The 17,986-nt window shown below is 49.3% G+C and overlaps 9 protein-coding genes across 9 annotated transcripts; 4 read left to right on the top strand and 5 right to left on the bottom strand.

The window, feature by feature from the left end:
* Positions 1-204: 204 nt before the first annotated feature.
* On the top strand, positions 205-888 carry ARB_02690 (DnaJ domain protein; the record flags this gene model as incomplete). The annotated part of the gene is made up of 1 exon (XM_003011122.1): positions 205-888. One exon carries the CDS (start codon positions 205-207, stop codon positions 886-888), a length of 684 nt encoding a protein of 227 aa, XP_003011168.1.
* Positions 889-1,283: 395 nt separating this feature from the next.
* Positions 1,284-2,430, bottom strand: ARB_02689 (uncharacterized protein; the record flags this gene model as incomplete). Its single annotated transcript, XM_003011121.1, has 4 exons — positions 1,284-1,433; positions 1,494-1,996; positions 2,069-2,099; positions 2,167-2,430. 4 exons carry the CDS (start codon positions 2,428-2,430, stop codon positions 1,284-1,286), a joined length of 948 nt encoding a protein of 315 aa, XP_003011167.1.
* A 138-nt stretch (positions 2,431-2,568) lies between these two features.
* ARB_02688 (uncharacterized protein) lies at positions 2,569-2,796 on the top strand (the record flags this gene model as incomplete). The annotated part of the gene is made up of 1 exon (XM_003011120.1): positions 2,569-2,796. One exon carries the CDS (start codon positions 2,569-2,571, stop codon positions 2,794-2,796), a length of 228 nt encoding a protein of 75 aa, XP_003011166.1.
* A 149-nt stretch (positions 2,797-2,945) lies between these two features.
* On the bottom strand, positions 2,946-4,838 carry ARB_02687 (uncharacterized protein; the record flags this gene model as incomplete). Its single annotated transcript, XM_003011119.1, has 3 exons — positions 2,946-3,177; positions 3,292-4,619; positions 4,674-4,838. 3 exons carry the CDS (start codon positions 4,836-4,838, stop codon positions 2,946-2,948), a joined length of 1,725 nt encoding a protein of 574 aa, XP_003011165.1.
* A 1,358-nt stretch (positions 4,839-6,196) lies between these two features.
* Positions 6,197-6,460, bottom strand: ARB_02686 (uncharacterized protein; the record flags this gene model as incomplete). Its single annotated transcript, XM_003011118.1, has 1 exon — positions 6,197-6,460. One exon carries the CDS (start codon positions 6,458-6,460, stop codon positions 6,197-6,199), a length of 264 nt encoding a protein of 87 aa, XP_003011164.1.
* A 1,118-nt stretch (positions 6,461-7,578) lies between these two features.
* ARB_02685 (G-patch DNA repair protein (Drt111), putative) lies at positions 7,579-9,212 on the bottom strand (the record flags this gene model as incomplete). The annotated part of the gene is made up of 3 exons (XM_003011117.1): positions 7,579-8,396; positions 8,468-8,941; positions 8,969-9,212. The coding sequence occupies 3 exons, from the start codon at positions 9,210-9,212 to the stop codon at positions 7,579-7,581; spliced, it is 1,536 nt and encodes a 511-aa protein (XP_003011163.1).
* Positions 9,213-12,233: 3,021 nt separating this feature from the next.
* Positions 12,234-13,770, top strand: ARB_02684 (NRPS-like enzyme, putative; the record flags this gene model as incomplete). The annotated part of the gene is made up of 2 exons (XM_003011116.1): positions 12,234-12,804; positions 12,872-13,770. The coding sequence occupies 2 exons, from the start codon at positions 12,234-12,236 to the stop codon at positions 13,768-13,770; spliced, it is 1,470 nt and encodes a 489-aa protein (XP_003011162.1).
* Positions 13,771-14,378: 608 nt separating this feature from the next.
* ARB_02683 (uncharacterized protein) lies at positions 14,379-15,057 on the top strand (the record flags this gene model as incomplete). The annotated part of the gene is made up of 3 exons (XM_003011115.1): positions 14,379-14,611; positions 14,734-14,776; positions 14,821-15,057. The coding sequence occupies 3 exons, from the start codon at positions 14,379-14,381 to the stop codon at positions 15,055-15,057; spliced, it is 513 nt and encodes a 170-aa protein (XP_003011161.1).
* Positions 15,058-15,472: 415 nt separating this feature from the next.
* On the bottom strand, positions 15,473-17,722 carry ARB_02682 (C6 transcription factor, putative; the record flags this gene model as incomplete). Its single annotated transcript, XM_003011114.1, has 5 exons — positions 15,473-15,941; positions 16,003-16,247; positions 16,307-16,741; positions 16,805-17,100; positions 17,176-17,722. 5 exons carry the CDS (start codon positions 17,720-17,722, stop codon positions 15,473-15,475), a joined length of 1,992 nt encoding a protein of 663 aa, XP_003011160.1.
* Positions 17,723-17,986: the final 264 nt, after the last annotated feature.

Genomic DNA, 17,986 nt, shown 5'->3' with positions numbered 1-17,986 from the left:
CTTCCGCGCTCCGGTAACACGGCTCACTTGCTACGGCTGCAACGCCTTCTCCTCCACGGCTTTCCGCGCTGCAGCTCAAACATATTATGACATACTCGGTGTGCCAGTCACTGCAACGACAGATGAGATCAAAAAGTACGCAATTGGCTCCCTGTCATGCGGCATTTGCAACATTCCACTAACCGTTATCGTTATTCGCGCGCGATGAGCAGAAAGTTCTACGCTCTCTCCCTAGCCCATCATCCTGATAGAAACAAGGAACCAGGAGCAGCAGATAAATTCTCCTCTATATCATCGGCCTACCATGTCCTCGCTAATCCTAAGAAGCGCGCTCGATATGACCGAGAGAACAGCATTCGTATTCCTTCTGCTTCGAGTACAACCACTCGGCCTGGAACGGGTAGTTTCTCATCTGCGTCAACGTCAGCCGGGGGGTCACAGTTTGGCTCTCGCCCTGCGTCGGGGCTAAGTAAGCGCAGGGGAACTTTTAAGGGGCCTCCGCCTAGCTTTTATGCGAATGGTGGTTACGGGACAACCCAGAGACAGTCGCATGAGCATCAGGCTGGGCCGCACCAGCAGGAGCATCCTGAATATCATTATTCTGATGTTCCACATTTTGATGCCATGTCTCATCGGCGGACTCAGTCGCATGAGGATATGAGACGGCGAGCGAGGCGGGCTAGGAGCGTGGAAGAGCAGAAGAGACGAGTTGCGGAAGGACACTCGTTTGGAGGTGGATATGATGAGGGAAGCATGACGATGAGGTTTTTGGTTATATCGGGGATTCTGGCTGTGGCCATGCTGAGTGCAGGCCTTGGGAGGATGAAGATGAAAGAACCTGGTTTGCAGGAGCTGTCCGCGAGACAGAAAGAATCTCGAACAAAGTAGTATAGAAGTGATATGATGGGCTGACTTTGTACAATATTACTGCCAGACCAGACGATGACGGGGATGTATATAAATGGTATTAGACAGGAAAAAATGTAACCAAAGATGTAATAAATATGTCGAGTTCATCTCAAAGTCATGTGCATAAAAAGACCAAGGGCCAAATAATATGTGAATGGTATATGTAATAAAACAAACGAGCCAAGCATAATTGTATATAATACTAAGATGTGAAGGCAAATAGTTTATTTGGCTATAGAACTTTAATATATCAAGAGGAAACGCATAGTTCTGAGATAGTACAGGGGAACGCTAGAAGACAAAGCATTCGGTATGTTCCTATTAGCAGGTTATGGGTTAACAGGTTAAGTAGTGCTACGGTGGGTAGCACTGATTTAACCCTCGAAGGTGAAGCTGGCGCCAACCTTGTGGGCGGCCTGGTTAAGGTTCTGGGTATCGAAGGAAGCTCCGAGGCCGAGGGTGACACCTGGGCGGAGGAGGACGTTGTAGGCAAGGGCGGCAATACCGCGGTCGTTGATCTTAGCCTATAGTCGTGATGGTAAGCATAGTCTCGGGCCAGGAGAGTTGAGGTTAGGAATATATACCTTGGCGAAGGAGGATGGGTCAAGTCTGTACTTGCTGGCAACCTCAAGGCCAACGGTGTTTCCGGACTTGGAGTCCCAGGTGGCCTTGGCGCCAGCCTCGACCTGGGCGTTGACGCGGTGGTAGTAGCTGGCAGCGAAGACAGAGAGGTTGTTGGAGGCAGTGATGGCGGCAGAGTACTCTGGGAGAGAGTAGGCGACGGCAGCAGAGTACTTGGTGATGGCGGCCTTCTGGACGTCATAACCACCCTCGGCACCGACGAGGAAGCCCTCGTGGCCGAGGACGGCGTCGAAGTTGGCAGTTGGGCCCTTGAGGAGGTCAAAGAAGGCACGGGTGTGCAGGTTTGGCTGCTTGAAGTGGAGATTCAACTTGGCACCCTTGGACTGGGAGTAAGGGATGTACTGTGTGAGAACCTCGGCCTTGAGACCCTTGGTGATGTTGTTGTCGAGCTCGAGCTTGGTGTCGAGGGCGTTTCCGGTGGTCCACATCTGGGTGAGAGTGAGGCCTAGTAGCAGTCAGTCGCTTGGGCTCAATTGGCTACTAGCTAGCTTCAGCAAGTCGGTGTATATTTATTTACCGGATGGAGCATCGACGTATTTGGCCTCAAGCTGTATGTAGGACAAAGGAAGGTTAGCAATTGTAACGAGACAAAATATCCGAATACCCGAGACTTACGGATCCAGCAATGGAGCCCTCGTGGGCAGACTTTCCCTTCACATTGAAGGTAACGCCATTGGGGGCCTTGGACTTGACCTCGAGGCTGGCTGTGGTGCAATTGAGTTGGTCAGCGCTTAAGCTTAAAAGAACAACATCACCAGCGACGACAACGACATCACAGCAACGGAAACAATTGATAAAGAGCTCTGCATACCTGGGCTGGTGTGGTAGAAGTCCTTGTTCAGGAGCTGTAGGATATGCGATTAGCGTGCTGCCTCTCATACTCCGAGAGTGATGTGGAGAGCGAAGTTGTTGGGGGGAAGTTTGGGGAGGGGCGCCCTTTAAGCAACGCGCAAAGGAAGAGGAAGCCGTACATCATTGGCAGCCTTAGCAATGTCACTGTAAGCAGCTGGGGCAGACATGGTGAAGACGGAAGTCCTTGGACGAGACTTGAAGATGGCGTTGATGAAGGTGACGGAGGTTGGTGAAGCTGGCGTTGCTGGCGTTGTTGTTGTTGGAGCGAAGAAGGAAAAAGACGGAAAGCGAGAAAGAAAAAAAGACGGGAAAAAGACGATAGGTCACGTGGAGAGCAGGGCCGCCGGGGCAACCTCAAACGGGCGTGGAAAAGGATGGCTTCCTATTGGCTGACCCCTTTCGCGTGATGTGCCTTTCATAAAAGCGCGGCCTGGACTTGATATATAAAAAAAAAAAAGGGCCGGGAGGAGAGAAGGTAGAAAGAAGAAGAAGAAGAATGACGGTCTATTAACTAGCTAGGTCCGAGATCTCGCTTTTAGTAGTTACAAAGAGAAAGAAGTAGTCAAGAACAAAGGGGAAGAGAAAGACAGGATGGATATACCCCCCCAGAGGAGAAGAGAAGAGAAAAAAAGCTGGTCAAAGGACTCTTTTCTTCTTACTGCTCGTACTTGGCGACGTGGGTGGAGATGGCCCTGGACAATGATGTTAGCATTGGACAAGGTAGAAAACTGGAAGGGGTAGAGAAGAGTAGACGAACCGTCCGCTGGGATCAGTCTGTTTGGACCAGGTTGGAGTCCATCTGCTGACGGTGGAAGCACAGTAAGGTGGGAAGTGCTCGTCGAACATCATGCGGTACCAATATCTGCAATCTTGTTAGTTTCTACCTACTCAATTGCAAATGAAGGAGGGAGCACGGAAATCAGGTAGACGTACGCCTCCTTCGAATCTGGAATGTCGTCTCCCCATTCAGGCCTGGGGTTCTTCATCATCTCGTCTGTGACATGCAGCTCGGCATTGTCTTTGAGCGCATCGATCCATCCATACCCAACACCGTCACTGAACTGCTCCTTCTGGCGCCACAGGTACTTCTCGGGAAGATACGGCTTCGTGTCAGGCTCATCAGTGGTGTCAAAGGCCTTACGAAGAATGTATTTCTCAATCCGTTCCTTGTTGATCATCTTCTCAGCGGGGTCAATACCCATGGCGTCTTCGAGGAACTGCTTGTCTAAGAAAGGCACGCGAGCCTCTACACCCCAGGCGGAGGTGGACTTGTTTGCGCGCAGACAATCGGCCAAATGTAAGTTCTTGACGCGGCGGACGGTTTCGGTATGGAAGGCGGCCTTGTCTGGTGCGGCGTGGAAGTACAGGTATCCACCGAAGATCTCATCACTTCCCTCTCCGCTGAGCACCATCTTGACGCCCATGCCCTTGATCTTCCTGCTGAGAAGATACATGGGTGTCGAGGCGCGGATGGTGGTCACATCATATGACTCGAGGTGGTAGATCACATCAGACAGGGCGTTGAGGCCGTCTTCAATGGTGAAGGTGAGGGCATGGTGCTTGGTCCCAAGGAACTCCGCCACTTCAATAGCAGCCTTGGTGTCGGGGGCGTTGGGCAGGCCAATGGAGAAGGAGTTGAGCTGTGGTAGGGTGCTGACAGTCGAGATCTCGTTGGTGTCATCGATTCCAACAAGGCCGGAGTCAGTCCCATTTGGACTGGTGCCGTTTGCTGCACCGTTCTGCAGCAATTCCTTCCGGGCAGCTTGCATCCTGAGCGTCTCACGCTGAGCGATCGAAGCAACCAAACTGGAGTCAAGTCCGCCGGAAAGAAGCACTCCATAAGGGACCTCTGCCATCAGACGTTTCCTCACGGCTTTCTCAAGACCTTCGCGGATCAATTTGTAGTTCACAGGGGCCGAGGGGACGTTGGTTGGATCCCACCACTTAGGCTGGAAGTATCTGGTCATTGTATCCGTCTTGGAGTCATAGACATGGCCTGGAGGAAAAGAGATGATCTTGTCACAGACAGGATGAAGAGACTTGAGCTCGGAAGCAAAGTAGACTGCTCCTGGTGTCTTGGAAGACCACCCTTGGTAGAAGCTTGTGATACCAATGGGGTCTCTGGCAGCTACCACGCGGTTCTCTTTCTTGTCGAAGAGGACCCAGGAGAACATGCCATCAAGATACTTGGGTGCATCAATGCCATGTTCCATATACTGTCAACTAGTAAGCACCCACGCTTATTGTATATATATCGAAGAGAAACTTACTAATGGGATGACTACTTCGCAGTCTGAGTGTGTCTTAAAGTTGTAGGGCACCTTCAGGCCCTTTCTGATGATTCGGTGATTGTATATCTCGCCATTGACTGCCAGCGCCAATGTCTCATCGTCGTTGACCAGGGGCTGAGCTCCAGAGTCTACAAGCATAAGCATCAGAAACCACTCCTGCCTACGGAGCATACCGGAACTTCAACATACCGACTCCGACGATACTCAATCGCTCGTGTGCAAGAACTAATGACTGTCAGCATGTCCCTTTCCCCCCTTTATATAAATTACTATCACTCACTTGTGTTGTTGGCAACGAAGTTTCCACTCCAGTCAGGTCCTCGATGGCGCAAGCTGTTCCATTGAATCTTGACTTAGCGACGTATGTCCTTTACCATCACTTTCACTCTACTCTTTTGGGGGATAAAATATGCTCTCTCTCGAAATGCACAGAAAGGCCGAAATAATGACTCACGCTTTCGCCATGCGCAACGCAGTCGGCTTGAACTGCTTCACATCGGGGTGACTAGAAGCAAATATCAGTAAGCACACAGTCCAAATACATCGCATAGGCCTCGATTGCCCATCCTGAAGCAGCAGAAGGAAAGAAAAGAAACTGCTGGTGAAGTCGACCGGGGCGGGAGTCATACCAATGGCAGGCAAATATGCCACACATCTTTGCGGCGGAGGTAAAGATATCACAGTAGAACCAACTATTGCAATCCAAGAAATCGCGAGTCCAATTGACCTGATCTCTGAAGCCTCTTGCTCTTCGTCTTTCTCGTGTCTTCTCTTCTTTCGCCTGTCTCTTCGGCCTTGTTCTCCTTGACTTGTGCTTCTTCTCCCGAGGGGCAATAAATTATTTTATAGGGTGGGAATCAAAGTTTTTGACTCACCCGGAGTAACAGAAAAAAAGAAAAAAGAAAAGGGAGAAAAAAGATAAGGACAAGAGCCGAAGCACTCAGGCTAGCTACCGGTTAGTCAGTCAGTCGTCAGGGAGCTTACATGGATAGCTATGTGTCTAGGAGGTGTCTGCGTAGAGAGTTGCTGCCCCCAGCTGCTGTGTCGCGGACTGTCTTCTGCTGCCCATCTGCCTCCCTGTCCTCCGATGACGGAGCTGGGCGCTTGAGCCTCGTGCCGCGCCAATCAGCTGCCAGCCAGGCGGTAATTTGCTTTCCACCCCTTGTCACCCTGATCGCGTGCAGGCAGGGGGAGACGAGGAAGAGCCAGGATGGTGCCGCGCAGGCGCCGTTTAGCGCTGAAGTGGTTTCTACAGAGTATCAGAAGCGAAAGTGCGAGATAATCTAATCAGGCCGTTGTCATAAACTCATAAACTAGACTTCTAAGTCTCCTACATAGACGAGTCCCCCAGTGGCATAGACCAAGTGGACAAGAAAAGATAGGGGGGGGCGAAAGTAGATCTGGACGGGAATTAACGCCGTGCTAACGTGCAGAATGAAAGAGAAAAACGATATAGAGAAATTTAGATGAAGCGTCGAATGAATCCGCAAGGCGTCGTGTCTCTAGACGGCAGGATGCTCCTTTACAACTTGCCGTACTTTCTTCTCGTAGGCAGGACGGTCCTTTTTGAATAAGTTGTAAGCCTCGGCCTGCGCAGGAGATTCAGGGTTCGGGTCATCGAGAAGGTCTTGTATTCCAAGAAGGATCTGCTTGATCGTAATCGCCGGTTTCCAGCCGTCGTCCTCTGCCAAGATGGACAGGCATACAGTTCCAGACGGGTAGACGTTCGGGTGGAAGAGCGGGGGAACAAATTTGCCTGCATTCATGGTCAGACACCTATCATGCATATATCTTCGGTTGTTGTCTGGTCAACATACATTTTGGGGGTTTTGTTGGGTATTCTGCGCAGAATCGAAAAAAGATATTGGTTAGCTTGATTTGGTTGACTGCCACAGAAATCAGTCTGCAAACTCACCGTCAGGGAAGATTAGATCGAGCTTGAACAGGCCACCGTCCCAGAGCGTCTTTGATTTCCCCGGTACTCCGCATTCCCATCTTTTCAGGTCGAGGGCGCCCTGGGGTGTTCGGTATGGCTTCGCGAAGAACCCAAACGGGTGGTCCCTTCGCCATTGTTTACTGCGCCGCCGGAGAAAAACAGCGTCAGTCCTCAGCACGGAGCTCATATAGATACGCATCGAAGGCACTCACCGTTCCTCAGTCAGTCTGTTTATACAGAGAGACATCTTGCCTGGTCTGAATGGGTCAAGTCGCTTGCTCGATAGCCGGTATGGTCTGACAGTGGCAAGAGGTTGAAAAAAGAAGAAACCCTGGATATGTCACGAATGAAAGGCTCCCTTTTATACCGTAACACGAACGACATAAACTAAACAGTCACTTCTCCCTCTTCACACTTCTTGATCTTCTGCTGCGTGATCTTCTTTCTTCTTTGCTTGCTTTGGCTTCAAGATCGATAGAGTGAAAAAGAAAAAAGGCCAAGACTGACGTTCCAATTGGAAGTGGGGATGTCACGTGTCAGTCAAAACTCTCTCTCTCTCTCTGTTGGCAGCTTCTATAAATAAATCGCAGTTTTTGATAGGTAGTGATCTATCATAGCTTAAGTGTGCAGTTCTATCTACAAATACATAGGCATGACTGAAGTATTTTACTGTTGGCATTGCACTAATCATATATTCCCTCTTCGAATTTCTCGCTATCAAAAAAGCGGGCTGTTATTGTATTACCATTGAATATTCGGCCTTCGAGTGCATTAACCGCCTATATCTAACCGTTAGCAAGGTCTACACATCCAGCGATGGCTCCCCAAACTCACCCGCAAAGCAGATAGTTGATTGGTAAATTTGATGAAGACAGGGATCCTGTCTTTGCTGTTTCGATCAATGTAAACTCGCTCGACACGGCCGTACTGCGAATCTGTAAGTCCCCACTAGTCCAACCACAAGTTCAAGACGATATAAGGATGCCATACCTTTTCGCCGCACTCATCTCCAATCTCCTGCATTAGCTCGCCCGATTCTAGCTCCGCATCCAAGTCCAGTCCGTCTACCATTCCATGCAAAATAACAACGTCAGACATGGGGCCAAACTTCCCTTGCTCTTCCTGTTTTCTGCCACCACCGACGATTTTACCCCTTGGGCCACCAGGCGGAGCAACTCCGCGTCCTTCTGAATCTGGTTTCTTCTTCTGTTTTTGTACTTTGACCTGGAGCGGATTGACTATGCCGGACTCATTCGCTCCAAGACCAGAGCCCTTTGTCCAGCCATATTTAGTTAACAGTCGCTCTGCGAAGCCCTTCTGGCCTGGTCTGAGGGAGCGAGGGGCATCTTCATCTCCTTCCTTGTTTGCATCTTCTTGTTCATTTGCCAATGTTTCTTCAAGTTCAGCTTCAGTAGCGGGAAGATCTCCAGGTGCTGCAGGCAATGCGTATCGAACAGGAGGGCGAGATATGGTGGCTGCACTGTAGTTATGGCTAGCTGGAGCTGTCGATTCGGGAGCCTCATTCGTAGGTGATGGCTGTGATAACTGTGATGGCTGCGAGGGTTGAGGGGGTGGCTCTGGCTGGTTGATGTTCGCACTCAGCCGTAATCGTCGCGCGTACGCCTCTTCGCCGGTTGAATCATCAGGAATTTCTACGGCGGGCTGTGGGACAGCTTCCGAGAACGTACGTTGAGGCTCTGGAGACTCTTCCGGGGGCGCATTCAGGTTGGGCGGCGGCGCAAAAGATGAGGGAGGAGCAAATTGTCCTGCAAGAAATATGCATGGTTGGCATCGTCTTCAAAATGAGACAGAAAAAGAGAAAGGAATAATAACGTACTGTTCATTTGCGGCCTCGATCGTTCTTCATCGCTGTCTTCATCACTGTTATACTGTTGCGCCAGTCGATGGGCATACAGCCGATCCTTCCACTCTCTAACCTCTCGTATCTTCTCATCGCTATGCTTATATGCCTCATAGCTGTTGGGGCGCGTTGGATCGTAGATGTCATCCCAGTTCTGTATAATGACCTCAGACTCGTAGTTCTTTTTCCGTTTCTTCCTACCACCGCGTTGCCTCTTTTCTCCTCCATAATATCCATTAACATCGTCATCGTCCGCCGTGGCTGTCCAATCTGCAATCGTCGACTTTCCAGTTGGACGGCCGGCGGTTACTGCACCACTCGTAGTACCCTGGTCTGGGGTTGCAGGACTTGCTGAGCTTGTAATAACAGGCGGTTTCGAGATGCCGGATTTCGCCTTTAGCCTCTGAGAAGGCAGCTGTGGTCTTTTTGTGGGCTGAAACCGTAGAGAAGCTGTAGTTCATATAGAAAGGAAAAAACCAAAAGAGGGTTTTCGGGATACAAGTGAGCCAATCATGTCGGTACAGACTGTTTGAAGAGAGAGGGTATAAGCTCTACCGGCACTTATCTGCTGCTTTTTCATGGCAGGGTCATCTTGGGGAGCGTCTGTAGCTTGCTTGAAGACTACCGGCGCGCGCGAGATGGAGGCGCCCTCAGGAGTGTCGAGCAAATTCGCATAGAGCGACATACCCGGCTTGGGCGTAGTCGTCTTCTCGGAGGACATTTTGAAGACTTCCTGGGATGCTCCGTATATAAAGGAGGGAGAAGCTGCTATCGAATCCTTAGTCTTTCTTTAGAACTGGCATCGCCGCCCACTAGCTGCGACGAAGGCCTTCATCCATATCGGGGGAAGCTTTCAAAGGTTCCGAGATAGGCCCGTCCATATATCGCTATCACGTGAGGGTTTATGCCTATTTGCGTAAGTTTGGTTGCTAAGAGCGTGCAGAAGTGAGTTTCATCACCATTAAAAGTCAACGCTCCATGCTAACTCCAACAATACTGCCGGATGCAAGGTTAGTCGATTTTATACTTAGTTGGCTGGTCGACGTCTGCCGTATGGTCAAGGGCCCAGATGAGATTGAGAACCCATATATCGCCTGCAAGATTACGAATGCTGGTATGAATGCTGTCATTGCGGCTCCTGTTGGTGACGCTAGCCGTTTCGTCCCGAGGCTATGGGAATATGCCCGGTCGCGTTGGCCATTCCATTGGACTTAGGGTCTATGAACCACCATCAGGCGCCGATGGCGGCTGTGAGTGGTCCTGGAGCCAGGCATGGTTATCACAATCGTGTCTAGCATTGACAGAGTGGGTAGTTGCGCGACGCAGACTTCTGACACAGTCCTTATCTGCGAGACTGATTGTGATATTTGATCAGGTCTTCTCCCAGTTACCTCCAGGTCTAGAACTCTTTGTAGGTCCAACTGTCGTGCGGCGTAATATAACTATAGCCATGCTTTGAGGATAAATAACCTCGCGATGTGTATCTTGTGGCCCCTCGGGGGGGGGGGGGGGGGGGGTTAACCAAAATCCCACTGGTTATATACCTCTTCCATATTATGCATACAAAATCTACAGGTCATATTCATTAACTAAGAGTCTAGGCCCTTCTTTCCAGCTAACTTAAGTGTAAGTATAAGAAATTTCCCACGAAACAAGTGCGTTCCACCTTTTCTACAATTGCATATAATTTTGTCCCCCCTCCTGGATATGGTCTATGAGTTACGTATGCTCCGTATAGGTTAGCGAATAAATTAACACTGCTATGGTGCTTTTCGATACGTCTATCATCTAGTTACCAAGGTTTACTCCTCCTCTCACAGGTATTTAGTTAAGCTTTCGTCCCGGGCCGGGTCCATCGTTGCCTGCCCAGCCAATGATCTTTAGGCACATATTTCAGCCTCTTCCTTGTTAAGTTAAGCTTAATTCAGCGCATGGTTGGAGGAGTTATGTGCTCTACGAAGGCATGCTTTACACGAGGTTGTCTAGAGGTTTAGTCCTGCAGAATGACTTTTTATCAAGTACAATAAAAGGGTTTTGGGGCAAATTCCTAACCTCAGAGGCTCAGGTAAGAAGAGGCCTAGACTTCAAATTATGCGGGTACCCTATGGCCAAAGGAAAGCATCCCATTCTTTTGGGCGAGAATCGTGTTTTAAAAAGAAAGGAATTAGACACTGAAGAGGCCCATGCAATGGATTTTCGCTGCTAATGCCACAACTATCCTTGTCCCAAGAGTATATGAGACGAGGTATGTCCAGACGGAATGGGGCAAGAAATTCTGTATAGTGATGGAGTATATACCCGGAAACCCATTAAATAAAATATGGAATGATCTAAATTAGGATCAGGAAACAAATATCTGTCTCCAGACTAACGTATACCTAGCTCAGCTTCGAAATCTAACTGGGGGTCGAATTATGGCAATAGATGGTGCTCTAGATGTAGGCCTTTATCAAAGGCGCTTTTTGGGGCCATTTAACGATGTGAAGGAGTTTCATTATGCAATACAAAACCTAGTTATCCGAACAGTGGTCCCGTATCCAGATGAAAACCTGAACGAACCGCGCCCCGGCATTCTATCGTCGTTTGGCTCCCTTGCGGAGGAACTACGAAAGAGTTTTGAAAACAATACTTGATCTGTTCACTTTCTAATGATAGACTATTTGAAAATCAATAACTCTTGGGCTAGCTGTAAAAATTACGTACTATCATCCATAGTGGGAATCCCTTTATACATTGAAAAAGCGAATACCCTAGATGACGTTATAAGAGGGAGAGCGAGCCTCCCTCGTTATATTATTCTAATTTTACTAGATTCTCCTTATAGGTACCCTGGAGAGGAGCTGAGGCTTACCGCAACTTTATACTCACAGTACGTCTATGTTCGACCAAAGGCACCTGATTAGGCGAATAGTTAAATAACAAGGGCACGAAGCACAAGTAATAGAACCAAGATGATACCTTCCAAGCAATAGATGATTGGCTAAACAGAGCACTGGCACAAAAAGAACAAAATTATAAGAGAGACAATGCAGTGCTCTCTATACCAATCATCCCGAGATATTTTCGTCTCTTCAGGGTTTGATGTGTAGCTGCTAGGTTCAGCGAGGCAGCCTCAGCTCTCTGCTCGATATACACGCCCGGCTGAAAAAAGATGAAGCTGTCACAACATCGCACCATCCTCTGCCAAATAGCCCTCTCTCTTTCTCTCCGTCTGCTGCATCCTGCATCCTGCATCCCATCCGCGAGCTGAGCTGGTTGCTTCCAAATTTTTGTATTTAGATACTTCCCCTCACGCATCTCCTCATCCCCGCACGCACATGGCCGGCTGAAGGACGAACACGGGATAGAGGGTGCTGTCCTCAGCAAGCTCCGATCAGGACAGGCTCTCAGCCGCACAGTATATGCAGGCCGGCAGCATGAGTTGCCACAATATAGGCAGCAAGAAAGATGGCGCGACGAATAGAAAGAGCTGGGGAACTGTTTTGCTCGTGCGGGGGTAAAGCCGGAAAACCATCTCCAACTAGACGCTTATGTCATCAACGGGCCGAGGGCTGCAGCCGAAAATGACGAACAGCCGAAGATCCCCTAAGTTTGTTTTATATACGGAGCAAAAGGCCCCCCTTGGATGTTTGGTCTCTTCTGCAGTTTTTATATCTTCCTCTGCATAGAAGTACTGAGTCGGCAGCCCTGGATACGGCTGTGCATTGCATGATTTATCCATAGGCACACGCAGGATAGCAAAATGACGACCCTTTCGACCGCCTTTGCTCGTTCCGGAGATCAGCCGGCCGTGATCGTGCCTGGGAAGCCAGCGCCGTTTATCGCCAGCTATGGGACACTCAGCGCCGACATTGCAGCCTTCCAGGGGCAGCTGGCAAAGCTAGGCGTAGCCCATGGTGCTGCTGTGTCCATTGCCCTGACGAATTCATACGAGTTCATCGTCTCGTTCCTTGCTAGTTCCTGGCAGCGGGCGATCGCCGCGCCGCTCAACCCGGCATACAAGCAGGAGGAATTCGAGTTCTACATCGACGACCTAAGCTCATCTTTGGCCCTTGTTCCAAGGGGCGCATATGCACAGAACAGTGCTGCGGTGAGGGCGGCAAAGAAGTATAATGCTGCCATTGCGGAGTGCTACTTCGACAGCGGTAAGGTAGTGCTGGATGTCAAGGAACACGGCAAGCTGGCGGGAAAGGGAGGCCTGCAGGTCCAGACTGCTCAGCCAGATGATATTGCTCTAGTTCTGCACACCAGTGGCACGACTGGCAGACCAAAGGCCGTGCCACTCACCCACCAGAACCTCACTAGAACTATGAGTAAGTGATGCCATCCATCCGCCTGTCAACCATCTCAGCACCATAATCTAAAAACGAGTCATGACAGGAAACATCCAGGCTACCTATTCCCTTACGGGCGATGACCGAACCTATCTTGTCATGCCTCTATTCCACGTTCACGGACTACTCGCTGCTTTCCTTGCCCCGCTGCAGTCCGGAGGTTCTGTCGTTGTACCGCCCAAATTCTCTGCCTCTGAGTTCTGGTCGGATTTTATCACCTACAAGGCCAATTGGTATACGGCAGTACCCACCATACACCAGATCCTGCTTAAGCATCCATTCCCATCCCCGATGCCGAAGATCCGATTCATTCGCTCATGTTCGTCACCGCTATCTCCCAAGACGTTCCACGAAATTGAGCGTGCGTTCAATGCTCCTGTTCTGGAAGCATATGCCATGACTGAAGCCTCTCATCAAATGACCAGCAATCCACTACCACCGGGAAAGAGAATGCCTGGAAGTGTTGGTATTGGTCAAGGTGTGGAGGTCCGTATCCTGGATGACAATGGCAAGGAAGTTCCCCAGGGCTCCGAGGGAGAGATCTGTGTACGAGGTGAAAACGTCACCAAGGGCTATCTCAACAACCCTGCTGCCAACAAATCGTCCTTCACGAAGGATGGCTTCTTCCGTACCGGCGACCAGGGTAAGAAGGACCAAGACGGCTACGTCTTTATCACCGGTAGAATCAAGGAGTTGATCAACAAGGGCGGAGAGAAGATCAGCCCCATTGAGCTGGACAATGTCATCGCCCAGAATCCGCATGTCGCCGAAGCCGTCTCGTTCGCCATCCCAGACAACATGTACGGTGAGAACATCGGCGTGGCTGTCGTTCTCAAGAAAAAGGGAAGCATATCAGACGACCAGCTGAAGTCTGAGATTGCACCGAAAGTCGCTAAGTTCAAGGTTCCTCAGAGAGTGAGTATACAACAGCCGCAAACATGTTAATTATCTCTGGCCAGCACCCTGACTAACTGCTATTCTCTCTCGCAAAGATCTGGATCCTCCACGAAATCCCAAAGACTGCTACCGGTATGTATATCTTCTCTTGAGAAATGTAACCGCGGGATGACTGGCTAACCCCGTCCTCGCACAGGCAAAATCCAGCGCCGAAAAGTCGCAGAAGCGATGCTCAAGAAGGATGCTCCCTCGTCGAAGCTGTAATCCTGTGGCATTTGCTCCTATAACTAGTTATGTTTTGGATGTCTCTCTTGGCTATTTTCATTGATAGAGTAAACAACGAGCTGTATATAATCTGGGTATCAAAAATTATATCAACATATTGATTGTATGATATTACACTATGCCTCAGTCCAGTGTTTAAACACAGCGACAGTAGAGCAAATTGGACCGTCTCGCAGCAGCTAGGCCTCTCGTTGCCCGAGAGTCTTTGTCGCAGACCCTAGCAACCAGCGGTACTATTTATAACTGGTTAACGAACTACCGCGGCCTTCCTCCCCTTGCTCACTAACTTAATAGCTACCGAATAACGAGTTAACCGGCTGTTTGCCTGCGTTCTCCATACGTAAACCATAAACTCGCTGCAAAGTGCAAACATGCACCCCGCGGTCTCTCTGCGCGCTTCTTCTTCGCTGTCTCTCTCGTCCTTTGCGCCTCGCATCCGTCTCGCCAGCTCTCTGCCTCTTCTGTCTCGGTCTCAGCTCTGTTTCCGGCCCCAGGCTCCCATCCTCGCCCGCAACATGGCAACTTCAGCGCCGTCGAAGAAAGAATGGATCGTCATGCTGCCTGACAAGCCGGGCATGCTGGCAAAGCGGGTGGAAGTTCGCAAGTAAGCCGACCTTTTCACTACATTAATGGAGCAGGAGACGCAGGCATATAACTATATCATCGGGCCGCTTGATGTGCATAATAGGTGCTCTGCTAATGGATGGATGCAGCATTCACCTCCAGAACCTCGGCCCGATACTGGAATCCGGGTTCCTCAAGATGGGAGGTAAGATCATGCATGGCCACAATCAATCGCTGGCGGTTAGTTAGTTCTTTGACCGAGCCCTGACGCCCCTTGCTGCTGCTGCAGGCTCGATGCTTGACCACCACCCGGCGGAGGGCGAGAACCCTCCACCCATGAACGGGAGCACCCTCATTGTCGCTGCCGAAGGTGTTGAGGAGATCCGTGAGATCTTATCCAAGGACATCTATGCTACCTCTGGCGTATGGGATCTTGACAACGTAAGGTCCTTTTGGCCCCGGCTTGCTCGTGATCATGTTTACTGACTGGTAGATGTGCGTTCTTGCAGATGAAAATCATTCCGGTAAGACTAACCGCTGCTGTAGGCATGACGGCCAATTACATTTTATGCTAACCTATGCGCATGACAGTTCAAATGTGCTATTAGAACTGCTTTGTAGAAAGGCATCTTAGTTATTGTCGGGTTAAGACATAAAGATATATGCAGACTGCTGACTTAAATAAATACCACTTCATCGTGTCCTTTCTCTATAAAAAATCATAGCCTATTATAAGACTAGAATTTAGATTAAGTAGGGAGCCGTCTTAAGAACTGAGGAGGGGGGATTATGATACAAATACACCCTGAGAAGCAGGCCCTTCTCTTATATTGAGTAGTCGCTATAGTCAGACTGTCACAGGTATGACATGCACGGTAGAGCCTAAACGGGAATATGGTACTTATAGATCAGAATCTAACAGACCCATCATGTACTGGTTGTCAAGAAACCAGTCTCCAAGGGTATGTGACAGGTCTGTCTCCATCATCTCAGGCGGCATCTGGAATGCAGGTATAGAAGCCTCATTTAGGTCGTTTAAATTGGTATTGGTGCTACTCTCGGCCGTCTCGGGAGTAAGTGTATTAGGCCCGAACCCGAGAGAAGTAAGATAGTCATCAAAAGCTTCCCCTGGTTTCGGTATCACAGGGTGGTTGTGTGGTTCCTTGGGTTGGACATCCACATATAACTTTGCCACTTGGTAAAATACCAAACATAGTCGGTATAGCCGCTCTGCTGCCTCCGACACATCAGCTGCCGCTTGGAGGGAAGTTGCAACTTCCCCGAGTAGCTTTAGGTCATCGTGGTCTGAGGCTGCGATTGTATGGCAGAAGGTTACCATAAATGGAGCAAAGGGACACTGCAGGAGAACCCTATATAGTGCGAGTTAGCCAAAGAGAGACCTGTTTGGTTGCTCCGTTAGGTAAACGTTACCAGGTAATGTATCCGCTGAAAAAGAATGAATCAGCCTTTTCGAGAGAAAGGAATATCTGTTGATGAATCTGCAGAGCCTTCCTGGCTGCTTGTACACACTGTAGGTTGAGGCCAGAGGGAGTCTCGGGTGGTTGAGTTGGAGGCGCAGCGCGTTGGATGATAGTGGCTATCAGGTTATATGTCAACTCCGAGGCTGGGACAATCCATTGAATATGCGCTTTATGATACGCTTCCTGGGTATCGATCTAGAGGCACGGGTTAGGTTTAGCAGGTTCCTTTTGCAAGGTCATGGTCAGTAACTTACTGCAATGACTTGATCTCTCCAATCCTGAAGTCGGTAGCTTAATTCATAGACTTTTTTTGCACGAGTCTCTGCACTCGAGGAAACGCCTCTAACGGAGTAGAGGTGCTCATACACCTCTCCAGTTATCCTAGAGCAGTCAAGCCAATAGTGAAAGAGTATATGCCAAGGCTGCAGTGACGTATCCGACGACAGGGACGGGTATGGAAGCGCGATGTCATAGTCCGGGAGTAAGGCAGCTCTTCCTAGACACAGGGACAGACTTCGGTCCATAGAGTATATGAACCAGAATAGAAATGCTTTCAGGCGGACATCATCAGGCTTGTCATCCTTAGATGCAACAGAGCGGTGATATCCAAGGCTCTGAGCCATTCGAGCAGCACTCGCTACGAAATTCCAGCATAGTGATATTTTTGCGGACTCAGTTGCATGAAGTATCTGGAAACCAATTAGTTGGATTCAGTAAGGAATGGGATCTCGGTTGAATGGAGCCAAACGTACAGCGTATGTCAAGGCCATCAAGTTATCCAAACTTGGCTCTGTAAACATATCAAAGGAACTAATAACTACTGTAAAATTCGACATACAGAGCTCGCTGTATTCGGGGAACTTAGCGGTGGATGGATCATCCTTGAACCGAAATGAAATCTCTTTGAACAGATGCCCCAATATAGCGTTAACCGAAGCGAATCGTCCAGACGAGTATTCTTCCGTACAAAAGTAAAGATCTTTACACATTTGTGTAAAGTGTGATATGTTCATCACAGGCAGCGTGAGGAAGAAAAGGGGTGGGTTGTCTGCAAACGTATTTCTTCCAATTAATATACCAACAGCAAAAGCTCAAATAGTGGAGAATATAGATGTCGACATACCATTTGCAAGCCTTAGAAGAGTCAAAACGGCACTTGAAGGAGGCAATTCCAAGTCAGAGAAATTTATCCTCTTTTTGGGCGGCTGCCCGGGGAATCGTAGAACATTCACAGATGACGGCAGGGATTGGCGTTTTATTATATCCTGCAGTGCAGATAAGGCATGGGACATCATGGGCACATGTGCAAAGGGTATTCTTTTCATAGCGTTCTCGAAAAGAGCGCCTGCATGCATCGAGTGGGCGCTAAATGACGACTCGCCCTCGAACTCCGGGGTCCGTTTCGTCTCAGGTTCCTCCGAGTTCCGTATGGCCACAGGTACATTCGAGCCGTCATGATGCCTTGATGAAGGCGGTGGTGGTATTTTAGGTACTGATTGTGAAGCTGTGGCCGCAGGCAACGAGAGAGTGAGGTCCTGTAACAGACGCTCTATGGTCGACAGCCGTTCATCGATAGTCTCGATCTTCCTTTCACTGCCAGGAGAACTTAGAATCGATATTTCACCACCAGATATTTCCGGGCTAGCATAACAAAAATGGGTAAATAGCATACTATTGATGCGAAATTAACACTCGTTGGCGCTGCTCCTTTACTCGAGGCGTGGTTCGACATATTGTCTTCCCAATTCGACAATTAGAGCATGGAGAAGTTCTGTCACATTTTATCTAAAACCAGCTGTTAGCACGATTGGTTACTCCGTGTGTCTGATAGACATTAACTTACCTTTCGGAGGCGACAATTATCGCACTGGGTAGTGAACAGTAATAAATGCCATGATTAGCTACGTGAGCAAGCTTAGGGTTCTAGATATCAG

This window comes from Trichophyton benhamiae (genome assembly GCF_000151125.1).
Source record: "Trichophyton benhamiae CBS 112371 chromosome Unknown contig01462.26, whole genome shotgun sequence".
NCBI classification, from domain to species: Eukaryota; Fungi; Ascomycota; class Eurotiomycetes; order Onygenales; family Arthrodermataceae; genus Trichophyton; species Trichophyton benhamiae.
This window is presented reverse-complemented; position numbering and strand designations above follow the sequence as displayed.